The sequence below is a fragment of the Trachemys scripta genome, chromosome 1, assembly GCF_013100865.1.
Source record: "Trachemys scripta elegans isolate TJP31775 chromosome 1, CAS_Tse_1.0, whole genome shotgun sequence".
Taxonomy (NCBI): Eukaryota; Metazoa; Chordata; order Testudines; family Emydidae; genus Trachemys; species Trachemys scripta.
In genome coordinates this window covers 265971359-265994666 of record NC_048298.1, presented here as the reverse complement: position 1 = coordinate 265994666, position 23308 = coordinate 265971359, and the positions used below count along the sequence as shown (strand labels likewise).

General features: G+C 41.6%; 1 protein-coding gene across 1 annotated transcript in view; it reads right to left on the bottom strand.

Annotated features, from left to right (window-relative positions):
• The window catches only part of OBI1 (ORC ubiquitin ligase 1), a 28069-nt gene extending 6704 nt beyond the window's left edge, over positions 1-21365 (bottom strand). Inside the window, exons 1-5 of the mRNA XM_034758283.1 lie at positions 21192-21365; positions 11585-11720; positions 10766-10857; positions 8519-8767; positions 5905-5993 (exon numbers count right to left, since the gene is read on the bottom strand). Of these exons, the coding sequence (XP_034614174.1) occupies positions 5905-5993; positions 8519-8767; positions 10766-10857; positions 11585-11720; positions 21192-21263 (638 nt within the window). The 5' untranslated portion in view covers positions 21264-21365. The remainder of the gene's footprint in view (positions 1-5904; positions 5994-8518; positions 8768-10765; positions 10858-11584; positions 11721-21191) is intronic.
• Positions 21366-23308: the final 1943 nt, after the last annotated feature.

Here is a 23308-nt window from a genome sequence, read left to right as displayed (position 1 = left end):
TAGGTGAGGCAGCTCCTCTGCTAAACTGTCCTCTAGTTACAGAGGGTGAGGGGCAGGAGAGAGGGGAAGAGCTGCTCTGTGGCAGGAATGGGGGGAGGGGGTGCAGAGCACAAAGAGATGCAACACTATCCTCCTCCTCTCAACAGCAGCACCTCCTCCCCAAAGATAGAAGGCTACATCGCCACAGCTCTAGACAGCAGCAGCTCCTCTTCTGTCCCTGGAAGAGAAGGAAAAGGAGGGAGAAGTAAGCCGGGAGACACTGGGATCTAGGGTGGAAAAAAAAAAATAGAATATGGGTGACAAAAGGGGCTAAACAGCACAAGACCAATAGAAGACAGGGTGTACCAGGAAGTGAGCGAGGGGGGGCAGGCGATGGAAAGTGGGATGAACTTGAAAGATACAGAATGAGAGGAAAGGGGATACTACGTTTGAAAGAATAAGACCTCTTAGAGCATCACAGGACCAAGTGGCATGGAGGCTAGTGAAAGCAAGGTTAGTACTCTGCACCGATTAGTTCTTAATAGCTGTGTTGTGACGTTTTAATACATAAATGTGAAAAATGGGCCAAATGTTCTTCTTCAAAAGGTAAAGAAGTCTAATTACTACCTCCTGAAACCACTCTTGCTGGTTACAGAGCGAGTCTTGTCCTTAAAAGATTAAGCTACACCAGCTCTGGCTGAATATTTTTGGACACTGCTTTAAGAGGACTGGGGAACGGGGACAGGAATTTCCCTTTCCCAGAGGACAGTCCAAGGTTTGAAGCTGAACAACAAACAAGAATGTTCACTTTTTAGGGAGGATCTTCAGTGTGGGGGTTGAGCATATTAGAAGCGTATTAGCAAAATGAGAGTTTGCAGATAGGAAAGGAAGTGGTCTCATTTTCATGCACTGATATTCCATCAGTGTGGATGACTACTGGGAATCAGCAAGCAGGAAGGAGAAAAAATTAGATCTCGGGAAAGATAAGGTAACAAGCAACAGCAGTGTACAGGTCCCAGTGACCAAAAGCAGCAATACATCCACGTTGTGAATGGCTGAAGCAAGGACCATACTTGGGAGTCTCTCTGCCCAATGTGTTGATATGGATATTATAATAAAGTAATCCCTAATGATGTCCAGGAGAAAATTTATTACAACTTCTGAGATTGCCGTTCTGACCCTGTATGTAGGTACGAATGTTCCAGCAGGTATCATGTTGCATGTAGCAGCACAACACCAGCTGCAAGAGAAATACTAAAGGACTCATTTAAAACAGGCAGAAAACAGGATTGATTTATTTTTGTTTTTAAAAGAAGATTCAGCTTGGGGGAAAAAAAAGCCATGCACATAGAACAAAGATATTCAGTGGACAGGAGGTACCTGGAAAACAATGACACCAAATGACGCTTGCACTGGCTTTTTAATAATAGTGGACAGTAAATAAGAAATGTATGCAGTGCAATAAGGAAACAAAAACAAACAAACAAACGCCAATGCAAGTCTGGGCTGCATACATGGGTAGGCCAATCGTGGAGCAGGGAGTTAACGGTCTCTATAGGACATAGATACAACCGTTTTTGGAACATAGCAAGATGACATTGAGAAATTGGAGGAAGCTCTGGTAAGAACTATAACAAAATACTGGAGGCTAGAGGGACTGATATACAAGGAAAGACTTTAAAAGTGACATATGTAGCTCGGGTCTGAATGACTAACTGATTAGAAGGAAACATGGTAACAGTCTGTAAGGAATTTAGACTTTTGCTACCCCTCATCACAGAGGGTTCCGAAAAGGAATTTCAACATCTAGGAGATTATATTTCCAACAGCCACCATGACAAGAAATGGATGAAGCTGCCAGGTGTGCAGGTGCCTGGACTCTTCTTAATGGTTTTCAAACATGGAGGTGCAGTTCTCCAGAGGTCTGGGGTTTAGGCAAGCCCAATAACTGTGCCTGAATAATCTGAAGAATTGAAAGATGGAAACTGTTGGTCTGGAGATGAACAGGGGAAATTAAACGTGGTACCTCTTCTCCAGCAGGTCTAGGTTGGTGGATTAGGAAAACAGCCCTGAAGTGAGGCAAAATTTGGTGTGGGAACCAGTGAAATTTTGTCCAGCTTCAATAAGCAACTGTGATGCTGAAACATCAGCAACATCCTGCAAGTTTCACAGATAGTCTCCTGGAAGGACAGAGCCCTGATGGGATCATCCAGGAAGTGATTCCCAAGTGGATCCCCCTCCTCTTCTGGGTTACTTAGCCTGGAGAAGACCACTAGGATCAAGGACAGGCCAAGAAACAAGAGCTATCAAGCACGTGGCTTTATGAAATCTGAAGCAAGAGTAGTTGAACAGATGTTGGAACTTTGCCCCAGTGAGGAACGTTTGGGGTAGAGCCTATCATTCATTGTTTTCCATTAACAGACACTGATGGTTCACAGCGGAAAGTCTGGAAGAGCAGTGTTCAAACTCTAGTCCATCTAACTTGAAACAGAAATACGTGCTTGTACATTTTACACACTGAACTTGAGCAAAAATCAACATATTCACATAACATTGGAAAGTATCCCTTTTCATCTTCTGTAGGCACCCACATAACATACACATGCCTCTTCCCCTCATGATCAATCCCTAACACAAAAGAAAAGTGTCCGTCTCCTTTAGGCCACGAAGGATGGCTGAGCCCTATTTGTTGCGTGAAGTGGTGTTGTTTATTTCTGAGTTGTAGAAATAGGATTTGAACAGAATCCAGAAAGAAGCAAAAAAAGGCTGCTTGCTGGATTCCAAGAACCACCTGGACTTCATTTGAAAAGAACCCCCTTTTTGGTCTAAGAGGGTTGGAGAGGCCAAACAACTGTGTTCAAAGCCTCTCCAAAAATTAACAAAGTCAGTTTGCATCCAAGGATGCCAAGTATCACAAGGCAAGAAGGATGAGGTCTTCTGAGGCATCCCACAAAACTGACCATAAGGTTTGCAAGTCTTGACTCAGCTGCTGGAGATTAAAACTTCTGCACCTAGAATGCTGAAATTTTCCTCAGAATTTTGTCCCACAACACCGAAGCTCAGGAGATAATTACACTGGACTTATCTGTTCTCAGGGCAGTTGAAGAAGGGTGTCTTTCCTGGAAGCAGATAGCAGTTGGTTTCAGAGTACTGTCCCAAGAGCACTCTTGCTGTAAAAGTCTGAGAGATGGGAGTCCAGTTTTGAAACCATAGAAAGGACATGTGTTCTGTACTGTATACTGTGCATACTGCAACCTGTCATACTTCCTTTTACTAGGGGCCTTCCATTCATTCACAAGGCCACTCGGTTCTCCAGCAACTGAACTAGGAAAACAGTGTTTCCTTTTCCAACTTTTTTGGGGGAAGGGAGGAGGGAGAGGATGCTGCAGGGGTAGAAAAATCTATTGCAATAAAGGGACAATCTGATCGTATTTGACAAAGACAAATTCCTATCAGTTTTGAAAATAAATAAATAAGTCCACCGCTGACACGAGTTTCTATCTTTACCCAAGTTAGCCAGAGCAAAGATTATTTTGAAGTTCTCAGTGAAATTTATTTAGAGAAGTTGGAATGCCAATTCAAACAACAATGAACAATTTTGATTTTTCTACAGGACATATCAAGACTCTTCCTGCCACATTACAGATGTAATTTCATGATTGCTCTGTGGGAAACCAATCCAATTCACCTTAAAAAGAATCAAAGCAGTTTTGGTTTTGTTTATAATAATTAAATATTTCCAGGTTTTGTTTATATATATTTAGGAAACTGAACAAAATTTGTTTTAGAGTTAAACAAAATAGTATTTTTTATGCAACGTTCAAAGATTACAGTGCCCAAAATTTTAAAAATAAATGGCAAGATAAACCATGAGATTAAAATGGATGGGGGGGGAGGGGGGAGGGAACGCATTAATGCCACTGTATTCTGGATGTTACCGAAAGCTTCTCAGACTGGAATTTTATCTGGCAGGAGAAGGAATTAAATATTCAGGGCTGAGGATACCTAATAAGCCGATATAGAGCTGGTTAAAACAAATTTGAATCTAACTAATCATAAAATACAGAATACTCTGGGTAGATAGGCCAGCTCCATCTCTCGCTTTGGGTAAAAAGTAAATATTATCAAGATGAATTTCTCCCAAGAATACTTTTAGACCAGTTGACTCTTTTTAAGGCCATTAATAAGATTCCTCAGCAGGGCTTGTGAGTTGCAAAAAAGGAAGTTAATAATATCACTACAAGAAATGCTTTATATTAACCAACAAAGAGGCAGGTTGTGTTTTCCCATAAATTTACAAGCACAAAGTCAATATTATAAATGGATCTTTCCAAAAAAGATCTTCAATGCAGCTGCCATCAATGTTTCAACGTGCTTAAGTTTTCAGCAAAGGAGATGACTTGTGGTGCAATATTTAGATAAACTCTCACTAGTGAGAGATACACAAGGTGACCTCTACTTTGGGATAATGCAATTATGAATACTGACAAATCTTTTTGTAGGCAAATTAACGATAAGGGTATTAACTGCATAAACTAATCATTTAAGTTCCATGCTCTGCTTCCGTCAGCTCACTAAAAAGTGTGATTTAAAGAGAAACAACAGTAATACTGCTAGATTAGGAATAGATTCAAGCATAAATTTAGTTTAGATTGGAATGAGACACCATTACAAACAACAATAGCTGGCTTCCCACATTCCTTACTGTTTTCTGAGGATTCTGCATACAAAATCTATGTACACACTGAAAGTAATTGCACAGATAAATCACTGTACTAGATACAAAAACAAAGAAAAGAACCCCTAATGTTGCATTGTGGGGTTCAGTGTTTATAATCTCAATTATTTCTCCAGGATTTGCTCAGAAAACCATAATTTTTAGTTGCAACTAACTACCAACCCTGCAAACTCATCTTGAGATCTTTGGGGATAAGGAGGGGAGCGGCAGAAAGAGGGACCCCCCTCCCTAAAAATAAAAACCCACCACACAAACTGTGTTCTGTGTCCCACACGTTATCAGACTTTTGGCCAAGCAGAAGTTCCATTCTCGGGTTTTAGTGACATATAGGCTTTGTGCTGGCTCTCAACCTAGAGGAGGATTTCATCCTGGTGAATAATTTAGTCGATGTGTGAGCCAGAATGGGAACCAGCTCACTCTCCTGTAACACCACAAAGCCAGGAAAGGAAAGGAAGTGTTGGGCCTGATTCTTAGTTACCCTGAACATGAAACCAGGAATAGCTTCACTGTAGTCAGTGGAGTTACACTGGTGTCAAACCTGTGAGAATCTGATTTAAAGAAATCAGAACTGGAAGAAACGCTTCCTGTAGTGCGCCTGTGATGAGCATGGGACAGACACCTCAGCAGAGAAGCGCAGTCAGCATGACAGTCTCTGCCTTTTGATGTCATTGTCCTCAAAGTTTTAAATTGTTTAAAATGGTAAATTTACAGTGGAAGTCAGTGACAAGTTGCTATTTAAGAGGCCTAATCCTGCACAGTTTACTCGCATAGAAAACTCATTGACTTGTAGAGTTTCGACTGAACAAGGAGCTCAGACACACACTATAAAAAAAACACAAGAGAAACTACCTGTTGCTGCAGGTCACTTGGTAATAATCCTACCCCCTCTGCCAAAGAGAGTCTGATGCCAGCTTGAAAGAGAAGTGAAATTTCTTGAAAAGGAAAGCTGAAATTGAGTCCTACAGTACAGCCTAGGTAATGCAGTGGTGATACTACAGAGATTGTACATTACATGTATTTGCTAAAATTGAAGTGGACACTCAGGTCTGTGCACAGGGAAACGCCAAATTCATATTCAAGCCACATGCACAACACTAAATACATCACCGTAATTTTAAGCTAAGGCTCCACAATAGTTAAAAATGGTCTATGAATAAAATATTGTCACTTTTAAAATGTTTACATACTTTTGAGGTGATCTACTATCAACTTCAGCCTTCAGTCGCAAATTCTCTCTCACAAGGCCACCATTTTCCAGTCTCAGTTTCTTATTTGCCTTAAAAAAAAAAAAAAGGGGGGGGGGGAAAAAATAATTAAGTATAGAGTAAAACAGAACTGGCTTATAATATTTATAAGACAAGCTGTTTGCTCTTTTTAAAGAGACAGCATTAGGAAACTGCAGCTAGGAAACAGCCCTCAGACAGGGACACCACTTAAAAATTACCCTGGGAAATGGTTTGCAAAACTGAATAGAGAACAGACATTTTTTATTTATATCCCCAAAATACACTGCAAGGCTCCTATCTAGGGAAATAAACAGAGCTATGTTCGTTAGTAGAGAGAGTCATTAAGGGGATGTACTAATGGCAATTCCATGTTTTTTTTCACATGACTAAATACTTTAAGTACATTAACATTACAATGTGCAGGTATCAGCAAAACTAATGTTGAACAGCTTTTCTCCCCTCCAAACTAGAGTAAGATTACTCCGATTCTAAAAAAATAAAAGCTTAGTTATCCTATGGACGTAAATCCTTTATGACAAACTACTTGCCGTCTTCCTTCAGCATAGCTGCCATGATGTTAAGTTTAAGACTCTTGATTTACTGCCTCGCTCACTCTTTGAATTGAGGTCAATTTCTTCTTCTCAGTTCAGTGGACAGTCTTGTTAACAAGATACTTCATGTCAAGAGAAGTTTTCCTGCTGCAATGTTTTTAGAGCAACTACATTTTTTTTTTTCAAGTCTCCAACTAATGCAAAAGGCCTAAAAACAGGGAGAAGAAACTCCTTGCACTTTGAAAGCTGCTCAATCTTGATAAATTGGAAAGAACACCGAGGACCCAGCAGACTTATGATTCATAACCTTAAATTGGGGTTCCCAAACTTGGTTCGCGGCTTGTTCAGGGTAAGCCCCTAACGGGCCGTGAGACGCTTTGTTTACCTGAGTGTCCGCTGTTATGGCTGCTCGCAGCTCCCACTGGCCGCGGTTTGCCGTCCCCGGCCAATGGGAGCTGCAGGAAGTTGCGTGGGCCAGGCCAACGCTTCCCGCAGCTCCCATTGGCCAGGAACAGCGAACCATGGCCACTGGGATCTGCAAGCAGCTGTACCTGCAGACACTCAGGTAAACAAAGCGTCTCACGGCCCACCAGGGGCTTACCCTGAACAAACCAAGTTTGGGAACCTCTGCCTTAAATGGAGGTATTTACACAGTTTATATAATGCTAAAATTGTGACTTAAAGCCTCAAAAATAAACAAATAAATAAAATTAAATTAAAAAAAAGTTCTGTGATCAAAGCCCTTCTTCTTCCCTGTTCCTTCTGTTATGCACCAGACTCTGAATAATCTGCTACTTTTTTGTTTGTTTGCTTTCAATGTTAATACTAAGCAATTATACCTTCTAAATACTGCAAAGATTCCGAGAGCCACATTCTGCTGTTACACCAGTATAAATCCAGGACAGTTCCATTGCCGTTAATGGAGTTGTTCTAAATTTGCATCAGTGTAACTAAAAGCAGAATGTGTCTCGGATTAAAAATGCTTTCAATTACACTGATGCAAATCGAGAACAACTCCATCAACTGCAATGGAACTGTCCTGGATTTATACTGGTGTAACAGTAGAATTTGGCCCTCGGAATCTTTGTAGCATTTAGAAGGTATAAATCCTTAATATTAATACTGTAAAAAATGATATATCCTAAACACGCTAAAGCTTCAGTTTTCAGGAGGCAATCCAAGATTAAAAACAGAAGAAATAAAAGGTAGCATCTTTAATAAATACAAGTTAAGTTTCCTCAATTTGTCCTTCAAGTTAACTTTGAAATTTCATTCTTATTCAAACTGTTTTAGGCAATTCTCCTTGCCCTTGAGAGTGTGTTTTAGAAGATTTCAATATTTAAGTTTGTTTTCATCTGGTTTTTAGTCTCTTTTCCCCTCCAAATCACAAGTTTTGCTTTACGCTGTGGTCAAGAAACCTAAAAAGCATCAACAAAATAGGTCCCAAATACTGCAGGGAGTGCAGAGTAAATTTACAAGTCTCCAGTATAGGATCTTTTGGTCCTAAACGTGCTAATGCTTGTCTAGTTTAGGTCAAAGGGCCAATGTGGATGAAGTCATAACTTTTATTGGACCAACTTCTGTCGGTGAATGAGACGAGCATTGAAACTACACAGAACTCTTTTTCAGGTCTTTACGTCAAAGGGTCAAGTTACTCTGTTTCAGCAAACTGCATCGAAAATATTAGCTAGCAAGAAGGGCAATAACGCAAAATCTGTTTAAGGCAATTGGGCTGTTTTTGGCAAAATAGATATATTCTATGATTTGTTTCAAGCTGAAGACTCTGGTCCTCAATACTGAAAACAAGTGCTAGTATAATCCAATTACTGAGCCATGGGATGACAGACGAGTTGAAAGTCACATGTGAGGTTGATTAGAACAAGCAAAAGCATCAATAGTCACTGTTTTCTCTCTCTTCCTTTTGGAGCTATGAAGTACTCAAAAGGTCAAACTGACCCTCACCCCATTTGAATAACATGAAACAATTACACTGCTATGTGATTAGAGAAGCAGACACGTGTTACCTCCTTTAACTTTTCCACATCATCTTTCACTTTCTCATATAGATCATTAGCAGCTTTAAGTTTCTTGGTCCATTCTTCTACAGTTTCTGGGCCAGCTCGGCTCGCCTCATCTGTAGACCGATGACTTTCTTCATGTGTGTTACACAGACCCAAGGCCCCAGGATCCAGAACCGTTTTCAGCTGCGCTTCCAAGCTAAGGTTTTTATCTCTTAGCTCTTCCACTTCTTTCTGCAAGGATTCTATTTCATCCTGAAAGTGTTACAAACCCAGGAAGCACAAGAATGCAAAAAAACAGAAAAAGATATAAAAATTAACAGCAATTACCTCGGGACTTAATTCTCTAAATGCTTTATGTATAGAGAGCCTCTGGACACTAGGATGGGTGCCCTGCCTGCAAGGAATTCATTACAGAACTTTTCAAAGTGCACCAATGGATTGACCTCCAGGCAGGTTTTGGAAGGCTGCATTCTGGAGTGTAGCTTAGGATTTCAGCGATGGGCAGAGGAATTCCCTCTGACTATATATAGCAAGCGCATAAGACTGTATGTGGACTGGACACTTTATACAGTGAAGCGTTATCCATTGGAGTGCACATTTTGAGAGGCCGGCCTCTACACACTGTGCTCACATGGACAGTCTGCTACCTCATTTGCTACTGTTAAAGAATGAGAAAAGGGGAAGAGATCTTACGAAAGACCAAGGTATAGAAAAAGCTGCATGTTTGGAGGCAAGAATGTAGGGGGGGGAAATGTAGACTTCCATCAGCTGCCAAAAACAAACACTTGGAGGGGTGGGGGAAGGAAGAGGGTTATGGGAAAGCCTATTTGTGCCTGATACCTTGGCAATAGCTGTTCATGTACTCTCTATACTAAAGCCATGAAAGCATGTGTGTGGTCAAAACTGCTGTGGAAAGTAAGACTACAGGAGAATACACACTTATAAAAACCTACGTCTTGCATTGATTCAGAAATGAAAAAAATGTCACTTGATCTTCTGCATTGGATCCTCCACGTTTTACAGAGAGAAACTATTCATTGAGTTTTGGAGATTTATTCCCTTCAATTCTCAAGTGTAGTGACATTTGGGGGTGATGTGACAGGCATATTAGGGATCTCTTGGCTAGAGGTCTCCTCGGGCCTAACTTTTAGGCGCGACCCAGGCCCAAGCCCACCCGACCCGAGAAGGTTACGTCATCTTCTGACCAAACTTGCCTCTGACTCTTCCCCCCAAACCTGAGTAGCTGCCACTGCTTCCTGCCTGGGGTCAGCGCAGCAACAGCTGCATACCCTGCTCCTACTGGCTGCCAGTCCCTGCTGTGCTATTTGTGCTGGGGAGCGAGATGCACTGCAGCTCCTCAGCATGCAGCCGCCCCTGCACTGACCCCAGTGACAGGAGTAGTAGAGCTGACCGGACCCAAGAGGGTCCAGCTGATTTCCCACCTGACCCGGACCCAATGCTTGTAGTCGAGTGCCATCAGGTTGCAGGGCTCCACTGCTCGGAGCTCCCCTGGCAGGGCTCTTCCAAAGACCTTGGGAGCAGCTGGAGCACATCTGTTTCTGCCTCCTCTTATTCCCTCACTAGGACAACATCACAGGTCTCAGGGAAGAGTTTAGAACTTGGAGTATTTAGCTCTACACCGCTCCTACCAGGCTCACAAAATCTGAAGAGAAGGCAGCAGGCAACCATATGAACAGAGGAGGGCAGAGAAAGCATGGACCCAAGCATACCCGCCAACTCTCCCCTGTTCACAGGAGGTCTTTTACGCAGAAGAGGAGCAGAAAGATCTGCTGAGTGTTTTGTCATTTTAGAAAAACTCTGTATATTTAAAAAAAAAATACTGTAAGTCACATGAAGAGGTGTGTGCGTGTGTGTGTGTGAGAGAGTGAGTAAAAGGGACTAAAGTCTACGGGCAATATTTTTTAAGTACTTGGCCTAAACTCTGCTCTCACTAACTTAATAATAAAGCTGCTATTGACTTCAGTGGGAGCAGGGTAAGCCCCAATGCCAAGTTCTTCTGAAACTCCCACCTTGAAGTCTCGATTAGGAGATGAATCCACACAAATTCAAATTATGTCCTAATCTTAAATCAACACAAACTCAAAATAAGATTAGGAGATAAATTTGAGTTTTAGTGTGTGTTCAAAATGAAACTTTTCTTAAAAAGAAAGCGTAGAAATTAAAGAGAAGAGTTGTACGTAATAGGATAAGGTTAAAAGCTGTTCATCTGGAAGTTATCTTTGCTGTTACCTCATATTCTTTGTGGAGCAGTTCAAGTCTGGTTTTACGAAGATGTTTTCTGACTGTAGGACTAAATATAGGCTCACTTTCACTTGTTCCTCCTACAGCAATGCAAGATAAACAGCATTATTACTGGGTTTGTTTTTCAGTCCAAATCCAAAGTTAGTAAAATACATCATTTTTCTCCATGTGTCTTTAGATTCCTATTTTTGTTTTAAAGAAAATTGTACCACTAGATTCCACTGGGAAGGGGAAATCAAACCTACAATTACCTAGGAAGATGGCTCATTTTGAGAGAGGGTTAGTAATCAAGCCTACTTTATTTATTAAGTACGCTTGTTAAATATTTAAACATGTAGAGATGAGTCTCAACAAAAAACCCAGATGAGAATGTTTCCAAACTCTGGGAAGTGCAGGTCCCTCATTCAAATTTTGCAACTCAGACTCAACTTCAGGATAATTTTTCAGAAAAAAAGAAGTATCTAGTCAGCCTCTGTATGGAACTAGTTGGCATTCCTGCTAGGTGCTCTCTCCTTGGGTTAGGGGGTCGCAATACATAGGCAGGATGTACAATGGTTCTGTCCACTTCCAACAATTATGCTCTCTGGCCAACACTTTCAAAGACTGACAGTTATTGAAGCCCACTGAAAAGTCAAATCACCCGTTTAGTCATTGTGTTTTAAAACATGTCGGCCCATATCTATAAAGGATTATGCCAAACGTGCCTAAGAAACAGTATGGAAAACATTAGGACACATTTTCACCAAGGAAGAGTCTCATCTGTGAGCAAATATTGGAACATTATTTCAGTGGCTAACAGGCCCTTACCTATAATCTCCTTGCAGGGATTGTCAGGGGTGATAGGGATCCTACAAGCCGGACACTGACTATTGTTCTTCAACCACACATCAATGCAAATGGAGCAGAACACGTGGTTGTTGACACAGATGACCGGATGGCGGACCTTTTTCAAAAAAAGAGATTGTAAAATATTTTAAGTTTATTTGGTTTTAGTCTATTATACATTACTACTGACATTCAGGAGATATTTGGATTTAACAGTAAAAATGGATCAAAGGGCATATTTCATGTACATTGTATAGTATCTTTCATTCAAAGTGACTCCCAAAGAACTTCATAAACTAATATACAGATAGTCCCACTGAAATGCAGCCACGTCTAGGTCAAGGATCACCTAGAGACAAGCAACAACGGATTCACAAACGGAGGGAATAGGAAAGGTTTTCGGCACAAGTCAAACCTGTGTTCTTGCAAGAACTGCCACTGGAGTATCTAGGATTAAGGTCTCACCTGCACTGCCTGGAAATAGACTTTGGAAGGATGAGGAGCTAAATCTACCCATCTGGGATTTCAACTAGTAGGTCCAGGGATCACTAACCCATTTCTCTTTCTAAAGGTGTGATATCGGTGTGCAATACACTGCAAAACAGCACAGGGTGGCTAACTGAAAGCTTATGCAACATGAACATTTATGTAAAAATTTTCACTTAAATTCTTGGATCACAAATGTATCGAGTTCAACAAGATGTTTGTTGCTTTGGAAGGGAAAACAAAGTACCAGGTTTACAGTAATAAGTGTTTAGAAAATATTACTAAAAACATTTCACACTCTCTCTCTCTCTCATTAATTTAAATTCTGTTTGGAAACAAACAGGCATCAGGATTCAAAACCAACTATGCAAGGAAGAATCTGCACTTCACTACGATATTTACCTGTTACAGAAAGTGAGGCTATGTTTCAGAAAATTAATTCATGCTCTCAAATCTCTTAAACCCAGCTCTGATTCCTATGCTTCTAAGACTTTCAACTCACGTAACAGTAAAAAAACCAAAACAAAATCACCCTCTATCTCCATCCAAAATATCTACTTTGGAAATAGACAAATAACACTAGATATCGCTTTAGGTACTAAAATGCCTCAGGTAGGAAATAATTAAAACCAAAGTTCAAACAAAACAAGAACTTCAGAAATATGATACCTTTTTAAATAAAACTGTTCATTTTCAAGATTTTTCCTTGGCTGCGTTAAGAAGGAAGCCATAACACAGATGGAAATGGGGGAAAGAGGAAAAAGAAAAGAAAGAGAAAATAAAGAGGATAGCCAGTAATTTATTTGAAAGCCATATTGGATGTGTTTTGTAGTAATCATACCTATAAACTCAATTCTACACAAATTGCAAACAATGGACTCAGATGGAATAGAATCAAGCCCCACTACTGTCAGTCCATCCACCAATTCACCTCTCATGTCCCTGTTGTATGACAGCATTAACATTGTTTTAAGAACTTCCAAAATGACACTCTTGAAAAACTATGAACAAAGTGGAATCCAAATAATCAAATTATTTTAATTCAAACCTTTAAAATGTAGACACCGATTTCAGATTAAGAGGGTCTTTTGACATTTAACCTAATTTATTCTCATTATTCAATTAAATTATTTCAAGTTGAATTATGTGACTGAAGTGTCCATACACAAACTTGCACCAAAGAAGTGTTAAACTGATTTATTCCATTGTTTACAGTGTTGTTGGTCCCAGGATATTAGAGAGACAAGATGGGTGAGGTAATATTTTTCATTGGACCAATTTATTAGCCCAGGCCTGAAGAAGAGCTCTGTGAAGCTTGAGAACCTGCCTCTTTCACCAAAAGAAGTTGGTCCAATAAAAGATATTGCCTAACCCACCTTGTGTCTTAAAACTAATTTAGTTATTTTGGTTCCAGATTGTATTTAAACCAGCCCTATGACTCCCTGGTTACAATAAAAGTTCTAAAATCATGAATCTTAATCTTAAAGTACTCTGGTTGCTTAGTACATCTCTTTACGAACAGTCTTACCTTATTTTCCCCACACATCAGCCAGAAGAGTAGCTTTTTTTTTGCTTTCATAGAATTATAGAACATAGGACTGGCAAGGACTGCAAGAGGACAACATTTCCAGCGCCCTGCACTGAGGCAGGACCAAATAAGCCTAGACCAACCTGTTCTTAAAAACCTCCTATAATGGGGATTCCCCAACCTGGAAGCCTATTCCAAATCTTAACTACCCTTACAGTTAGAAAGTTTTTCCTAATATCTAACCTAAAATGTTCTTTCCTGCATATTAAGCCCATTACTTCTTGTCCTATCTCCAGTGGTCAAGGAGAACAATTGATCAGTCTTCTTTATAACAGCTCTTAACATATTTGAAGGATTTAACAGGTTCCCCCTCAATCTTCTTTTCTCAAGATTAAATATGCCCAGTTAAAATAAAATAAAAAAAAAAATTAAAAAAAAAAAAAACTTTCCTAATAGGTCAGATGTTCTAATCTAAACCATTTTTTGTTGCTCTCCTCTGAACTCTCTCTAATTTATCCACATCTCTCCTAAAGTGTGTTGCCCAGAACTGGACACAGTACTCCAGCTGAAGCCCCACCAGTGCAAAGTAGAGTGGGACAATTACCTCCTGTGTCTTAGATACAACACTCCTGTTAATACACCCCTATTCCTTCTCCTCAGAAGCAGCCTTAGAACAGTTGCACAGCTACCAAAGACTGAAAACTAAAAACAGTAGAGCACAATAATAATATATATATATATATATATATATATATATTATACACACACACACACACACAGAGCTAAATAGCAAGATTCATTTCAAGACCTCAAGATACCAAAAACCTGAAGTGGGAGCACACTTAGAAAGAGTCAACATTCACATCACAATATCTTAAGCAAAACATCAAGTTACATTTTAGTACCGTCTAGGACATTGTGCTCCTGATTTAACACTGCTTTCATTTCAGGGTTTTTTTTAGAAGTACTTTGATATCTAAACAAAGTCATATGCGCAACAATAAAAGCTCTATTACAATATCAAGATCTGTTATCCAAAAACATTTTTTGTATAACACTATTAGGCATTGCTAAAATGTATAATTCAAATACAACTTGTGGCTTAAACCTCATTGGGCAGAGGTCCAGTTCCTCAATCTGTTCAATTATTATTATTATTATTATTTGAAATATAGCTTATCTGGGTAGGATTGAGAGAGATGGGTGATCCTACTATTCTTTCATGCAAAATGTCTGTTAACTACCTTATTAGACAGGCTTTTTGCACAGCTAACTGGAAGTTTCTAATCCTGTGCACATACATTCATGTCACTTTGAAACCAGTGTAGCAATTAAGGCCCCAAAGTCTGAGTCACCATTATGAATTTTGCAGGCAACAAGGCTGTTTAGAAGAGACAGGACAGAGGGATCAGACAAAAAACTCCAGGTCTAACAGGCATGATTTCTTCAGATAGCCTGAGGAAACTTAGAGTTGCTGCAGCTTTTCACAAGAACATACTGGTGAGACAATGGGGGTGGGGACGGGGAGAGGAGATTCTCCCCCACCATCTTTGAATGAACAAAACATGAATACGAAACATTAAAATATGATGTTGCCAGATGCAGTATTGAAAAATAGGGAACTTGATGGACTCTAATATTCTGATTAAAAGAAGTTATACACATAAAGGGAAGTCGGCTATAAGTGATACAGGTTTGGGCAAAATATTGTAATCTTTAATGACAGGGTTTATCTCATGAGCAATCCTATTAGGGAGAAAAAGGGGTTGCAATCATACTGATTTCTAAGCTTAGTGACAAAGTGAACAAGTAGGGCTAATATCTGCACTCAAGCATGCTTAAACTATCAAGTCAGTGAAATATACCTATGCTGAAAGAGGGAGCAAATAAAAGGAACTGAAACCAAAAATTTTGTTTATAAGGACACTTGATCACAGAGTGGAATAATAATCAGAAATGTAACTGATTAATAATGCACAGCGTCAACTCATTCATATAAAAGAGGCCCCATCATTGTTGTTAAAACAAGAACAGAAATGGAAAAGTTATACAGCTGTTCTGCCATGCTGGAAAACAACAGTTCTTGACGTGATTTTGCATTATGCAATGGACTGCTAAAACAAATTAAAAGAGCAAAGAATATAGAGGCTCTTTGTATAACTAGATGAACTTTAAACTGAACATTTTAGCAGCTAGCAGAACACGGCTGTAGAAACTGCAACTTGAGCAAGCATAACTGCAAAGATGGCTAAAGGATGCACAGCAGGCAGAGGGGCCCATGGAAAGCAATTTGCAGAGGTAAGCTGCTGACTGAAGCAATTTAGCTGGTGTTCACAGTATGTCCCAAGATGGTTGTAGCAACAGCTATGGCCTAACTTGTCTTACACAAGCTGGTGTGAGAAGATGTGCTGCACAAAGAGACTGGGAAATTCTAGTCCTATCTGCAAGAACTCAAAAGGTGATAACTATACAGGGAGAGAGAATACCTCTCATTTTGGTTGTCAAAGATTCAAAATGTCCAGAGGCCTGGATCAACATCTGTTTGATCCACACCAGCATCTCCAAGAAGAGGAACCAAGCTGAAACACCCAGCAGAAATGGGAGAAAATGGCCATCTCCTGCAGCACACTGCTTCCCGAAAGCTGAAGACACCTGGAAGGGAGACGACTGAGATCCTGGGCTGGCTACCTGGGAGTCCTCTGGTGACATCAAGTAACTATGCTGGATATGTACCTGTAACTGTCTCTTTCTATTTTCCAGCAATTTGGATTGCCCGCTAGTATGCGAGGAAAAGACTATAGTTGTGTCTGTCCTTTGCTTCACCTGCATTTGCAGCATTAACTTCCGCTGTGAACAATAACTGAGCTGAAAGCTGCTGACGTTGGAGCAAAGATCTGGTGATAAGCGGCCCATAGATTTTCCCTTGGATTATGACCCAAATCAATTGACCACTTCCTGAAACTGGATATCTAATTAGTAGGAAGTGTACATGTTTGTGTATGTACTTTAAAGGTTTTCACAGAGTTACAGTGTGTGTCCTTGTTTTGCAACAGGTTCCAATCAAGATTGTCCTAGAGTAGCTTGGAAACTGAACAAGTTTGTTAACTGAGATTGCAGAACACTGCAGTACAAGTGTCTACCTGAGTTAATCGTTTCATACAGACACGAATACAGACCAAGAGTACAAGCCTTTTGAACTGCACTCAGTCTATGCAGTCTGCCATAAATGTAGGAATATATGCTAGATAGTTAGGAGGATTAGTCAGATTCTGGGGCTGATATAATTTGTGGGAAAGTAGTTTTGTGGGTTAGAATGGCTGACCACTATACAGGGCCGGCTCCAGGCACCAGCTTAACAAGCAGGTGCTTGGGGCAGCCAAGGGAAGGACTTGCCGCTGAACTGCCGCCGCCGATCGTGGCTTTTTCCCCCCCCACCCCCAATTGCCTCTGCTGATCGCGGCTTTTTGTTTTGTTTGGTTTGTTTTTTTTGTTTGGGGCGGCAGAAATGCTGGAGCCGGCCCTGCCACTATAGAGCCATTGGGAAGGAGATCTTGGTGAAATGGCATGAAAGCGACTGACCAAATTGCCTTGTGCTTTAGCTTTGGATTGTCCCGCCCCAAGCATTCCCCTCTTGTGTTAGCAACACCAGAGTTGATAACCAATTGGCACAAGTGAGGCTCCAATCTGAAGAACTCAATCAAAAATCTAAACAAAGTCATCTTCTCAAGTTAGTGACTGAGTACAAGTGTTATTTTCTATTGTGATTTGATCTTGAAAATGTGAATGGTTATATCCACCAATTTTCTAGCTTTTGATGACTTAGTCACAGTCCAATACAATTTTTTGTTTCCTTATGTCCTATACTATTAGTTGCTGTTAAGAATATTTAAGAAAACTCTACAAAGCTAAATCCAACTCTTGAATTCTTTTCTTTAGTTAAGCAATCAGAATTAAAAAGAACCCTAAGAAACATGTATGGCTAATCAGTTAAGCAGTTGCTTAATTAAGGTTTGTTTAACACTCTGCTTTCTTACAGCAACATTGTGTTTAAACTTTTTTTTTTTAAATACAAAAAATTAGCTGAGTAGCAAATGTACTGAGGCCATTGGTCGTATCTTCACAAGTCTAGGGCAAACTTATTATAGACTTCAATGAGTGCAGCACTGAGCCCAAGCAAGCTGTCAACCCTTCAGATAATAAAAATGGAAACAATGTTCTGGATGCCTTGCCAATACAGAAGAAATAAAACTGAAGGAATAATGCACAGTATTCTTTAAGAAGGGTGGTTCAGAAAACAGGATGAAGTCTTCAAGAGCTAAAGTAGGGCAGCTGGCAATACATTCAAGAACCATCAATATTGCAGTATAACTGTAGCACCTCAGAGCCCTAGTCCGAAGACCCCATTGTACTAGGCACTGTACAAACACAGAACAAAGAGACAGCCCATGACCCAGAGAGCTCACAGTTAAAATAAAACTTAAATATACTATAACATTTGGGTTAAAACAATATTAAGGTTGCAATGTCAGATATTCAAAACTTATGAAATTCCAGAATTAAAGTCACCTGTACAATTTTAATTCATTTCTTACCCCACCCCCTGCGCATATATATTATGATTCAAACTTTAATTACTTGGTCACACACTATTTATTCCCCACAGGACTTCTGCCTCACTCCGTGCACAGAATGGATGGCGTTCAGTTAATGAGTAGCTATTCATTCAATATTTCTTTTCACCTTCACCACTGAATGTGTGGCTCCATGTCTTATTTATCACATACCATCCAAACCCTGCACAATTTTCATGGGACAGCAAAAGGCACCTCTCTGACTCTAGGATGACTCCCCTGCCAAATTTCAAGCACATGCTCAAAAGCATGCAGGCACAAGAACTTCTCAACAAAAAACATCTGTAAGAATTTGTACTACATTAGCAAAAGAATATTTTCCCCTTAATCTTGTTCTTGGTTCTGAATGCTTTTTGTTGAAAAAAGTTTTCGACAAAAAATTCAGCTAAGAGCAAACATTTAGTATGGAAAGTTTCACCCAGAATGGCTAAAGTTTGATGAAGTTACAAACAACTGAACATCCTCAACTGCAGGAGTTACTACCAGGTCCATTTATAATGTCAACACATTTATCTTGATGTAAGATGTACTGAACTTAAAGTATTGTGGAAAGACTCTAAAGCAGAGTTCTCACATTGTGGTCCATGGACCACCAGTGGTCTGCAAGCTCCATTCAGGTGATCCGCGGATAGTTCCCTCTAAGGTGAGCGCCTGGACGGCCGCACACGAGAGAATGAAGGGCCACCCACCTAATTAGTGGAGCTGCACAGGTGTGTCTCCACTAATTAGGTGCCTGGACCCTGGAGAAGACGCACATGTGAGGTGGTGGTCTGGGGGGGGGGGGAAAAAGGGGGTAGGGGGGGGGGGGCGGGGGGGTGAGAAGAGGGAGTGGGGGGAATTTGGGACATGCAGGGTTGCGGTGACCAGAGAAAGAGGCGACTTTCCCCAGCTCTAGGGCTGCAGCTGCTGCCTAAGACAGCCCTCTTTCCCAGCCTCAGCTCTGTGGCAGGTGAGAGACCCCTGCTCTCCTTCCCCGCCCCAGCTCGGGGGCTGCTGCAGCGGGGGAGAGAGGAAAAGCCCCCCCCTTCCCAGCCCCAGCTCGGGGGCTGCTGCTGCAGCAGGGGAGAGAGGGCACATCCATCGAATTGGAAAGGTAAGACTACTGATATTAAAATATGAGTTGTGTGCTTTTATTTGTAGAACAAAAAATTAATTAACTTTTTTCTAATATTTTTTATCCTTTTATCCAAAGCGCTTTACAATAGTTAGCTTATGGTACAAATAACATTTGGAAAGATCATTAAGTGGTCCTCCGAGACTCTCAGCAATTTTCAAGTGGTCCACAGGAAAAAAAAAAAAAATTGAGAACCACTGTTCTAAAGAACAAAGCGCAGATTTTGGAGAAAAGCCATTCTGTACCACAGCCTACAAATTTGTTGATGGTCTCCTCCAGTTAATTGCAAGCAGGTATCCATAGAATCAGAAGCATGACCATAAGACCAACAAGACCTTGTTGAGTCTCAGCAGAAAAGGCAAGAAATGAATAGCCAACATGGACACTGAATGAACTACTCTTCTCTCTCCAGATCAGAATTGAGACTCTTAACAAGTGTGAGCAGTTGGAGTCTGGGCATCCCCTATGCCAGGAGTGTCCAAACTTACTGACTCTCCAAGCTGTATACAATAATCTTCAGACATTCGAGAGCCACAACCTGTCCCACGGGGCAGTGCCTGTCAGGGCATGGGGCAACTGCACCAAGGTCCCCACACACACACACACACACACGGGGCTAAGGCTCTTTAGACTCCCTTCCCTGCAGGGCAGAAGCACCTAGTCCAACATCTCGCCACAGAGCAGAAGTCCCAAGCTCCCCCCACCCCTGGCTGCTAGGCGGAGAATGGGGAGGGAGGAGGGGGGGCTCCATGAGCCACACTTTAACTGTAAAAGAGCTGCATGTGGCTCAGGACTATGCCTGCCCTATGCTGTACCTACTTTGTGTGTCAGACATCTCCTCCTCCTGACACCTTGCAAAAAAATCATTGTCATTTTTTCATGGTCACTAACCAACTAGTGTCAGAGTCCTGAGCACAAAGACTATCTATTTCCTAGTGCTAGTCTCTCTTCATGAAGTCTTTTATTTATTTTGGGGTGGAGGAGAGGAAGTAGAAAAGTGAATTTGGAAAGCAACCAGTCATGAAAATGAGTTCTTGAAGAAATATGCCAACTTTCAGCAGTAGCCCTCCCCAATCTCGAGGGCCAAGGGAAGAGATTCTGGCCCCAGAGAACTTCAATTAGGAAAATGGAACATTTTTCAGCTGCATAGACTAGAATTTGGCTCCACATTGTTTGATCTACTCTGTTCCACATCCAGCACCTGAAATATTTGTTCCAGTCATTCTTTAACATGCAGTTCCCAACCTCAAAGAACACATTAGTCACCACTCTAAAACGTCCTAATACCTCAACAGACACGCAAGAAAAAGCCTTTTTATCCACATTCAGGTGGAGGGATAAACCGTGTCTGGGGCCACTCATCCAAAGGGCCATTTCCCCTCTCACTCTCTCTGTTAACTCGCAGAGCTAGAAACATTTTTTTTTAAACAAGCGCAGCGCACGTTTCCCATAACCCGAAAGATGGCAATAAAAATAGCTAGCAATAAAACGCCACTAGTCACGATCCCGGCTCGGCAAACACCACACAGCGTGGGTCGGTCATCCCTCCCCGCCTCGGCATAACCACCCATCCCCAACTTTTCCCCTCTGTCTTTCTCCGGCGCCACTTTAGGAGCTGCAGCCTGTTTAAAGGGACAACGCTAAATCCAGACACATGCCCAATCCCTGATCATGGCTGCACTTGTTGCCAGGCTCCTTAGAGCAGCACCCTCTCCCTCCCCCCCGCGGTGAGTCTCCCCCACCCCAACCCCCGAGCACATTTGGGGGAGGAGGTGCAAGCCGGCTTCCCCTACCCCCGCTCGCTTTGCCCAGCAACAGCAGCTCCATTACCTTTCCCAGGCAAATGTGGCAGGTGATGGGCAGCGTCAGAGACAATGTCACATTCTGAACGTTCTGAGCCATTGTGGCGTTTCGAATCCCGCGAGCGCGGAAGTTCCACAGGCGGCGGCACCAGCCAGCAGCAGCAGCGGCGGCGGCGGCAAGAGAGGCAGTCCCCCACGCTGTAGCTCGGAGTACGGCAACCCAGCGAGTCCAACCCGCAACGCAACACAGGAAACCGAAATCGCGCTTTTGAAATGTTCCCCTGGAGGAGAAGAGAGGCGGAACAGGGAGCTTGGGCCTCCTGAGTGTAGCGCGTACACACACAGCTGCATGTTGCTGCTGCTGTCCCCTCCGGTTAATATACCAGCATTCGCTGTCTTCTAGGGAGGATTCATTTCTCCTCCCTCTGTTGTTCCTTGTGGGCTCTGTCTGTCCGTGCAGGAGTCTCTCAGCATCTTGCCCCCCTGGCCCAGGCTTATATAGAAAGCCAGAGCAGTAGACATGTACAGCGAGTCAGCAGTCTCTTTCCAATCCCACAGAAGGGCAGTGAGGTGGAGAGGCTTCCACCCTCCCAAGTATAAATCGCATTCCTGGCCAGCTCTCAGGACTCTGCTGTGGTGGTATGGAGATTTATCTCTAAAATGTCTGGTTTTAACCTATTCCTTGAGGGGAGTAGAAGAAGGAACCTTTGGAAAAAGTCAGTTACCCCACCTTTCCATAACTCTCAGAAGATGCAACAACTAAGATCAAGGAGAATGAAAATCATAGCCAATTAATTGGGGTTTAAAATGGTGTAGTAATGTAGTGTAGGACCCGTTTCACTCTATTATTATTTAATGCATTATTGTTATTACTATTATTAGTATAGTAGTATTATAAACAACTATTATTTTCTTTATTTTAGTTATTAATATTAGTTGCCCAGAGGGTGCTCAGCTCTGTACAAGGTACAAAAGAAGACATGATCCCTGTCCTGAAGGATTTACAGTCTAAGGATCTGATCTGACAAACATCACCAAGAATAACTAGTGGGATAATTTAGGGCTTATGTACACACAAAAGTGGGGGAGGGATAGCTCAGTGGTTTGAGCATTGGCCTGCTAAACCCAGCATTGTGAGTTCAATCCTTAAGGGGGGGATCTGGGGCAAAAATCAGTACTTGGTCCTGCTAGTGAAGGCAGGGGGCTGGACTCAATGACCTTTCAAGGTCCCTTCCAGTTCTAGGAGATGGGATATCTCCGTTAATTATTATTTTATGTTTAGTTAAAGCAGTACAGCCCCTCTTCCCCCTACTCCCCCACACCCATAATGTATACACAGTTATGTTAGTATATAGGTGCTTTACACCAGTATAGCTATTAAAGTGAAGGTGCTTTATACTGGTATAGTGTTCCCATATGGGAAAGGGGAATAAATTCTACTGGAATATGGCACCTTTATAATTTCATCCACACTATAATTTGTACGGGTATAGCTATTTTGAAAATAAGATCACCCCCTGTCCCTAATTTAAATAGTTATACTAATACAAAAGCTGTGTGTAGAGCAGTCTTTAGAATAGTAAACTGTTATGCCTAATAGTAAGTGTCTGCAGGACTAGGCCTTAGAGAAATGAACAGGGCCAGATCTTTGATACCCCTGCCGCCCCCATTTGTGGTTGATTTGCAATGCTCAGTGTAAATCTCCTAGAAACCTTTTTTAACTGGGAATTTTCCTGGCCAAAGGGAATCCCCAGGTGTCACAAAGTCAACGCAGGTGGTTCCAAACCATCCATTTGTGGTTTTTGCTCTAATATAAAAGGTGTGCTTTGAGGCGAGGCTGGCAATGTGGCTTGAGCTTCTTGTGCTCTTGGGAGCCATGGCATCTGAAGGTATGTATGGGACTGTTAATGCCAGCATACTTCAGGGTGCTCTAAATTAAGATGAGATAATCCCCCAGCCAGCCTCTGGATCAGAGGAGCAGAAGAGTGTTTTAGAGTCACATTCCTCCCCCACCAGTTTCTACTCCAAGTGCAGCACAGCTGGATTCAAGGATGTGGTCCACAATCTCCAAAGTACAGATTCCCTACCAGATAAAACTGTAAGAGCAACTCTGCAAAAGAGAGAGAAAACAGCCTACATCACAAA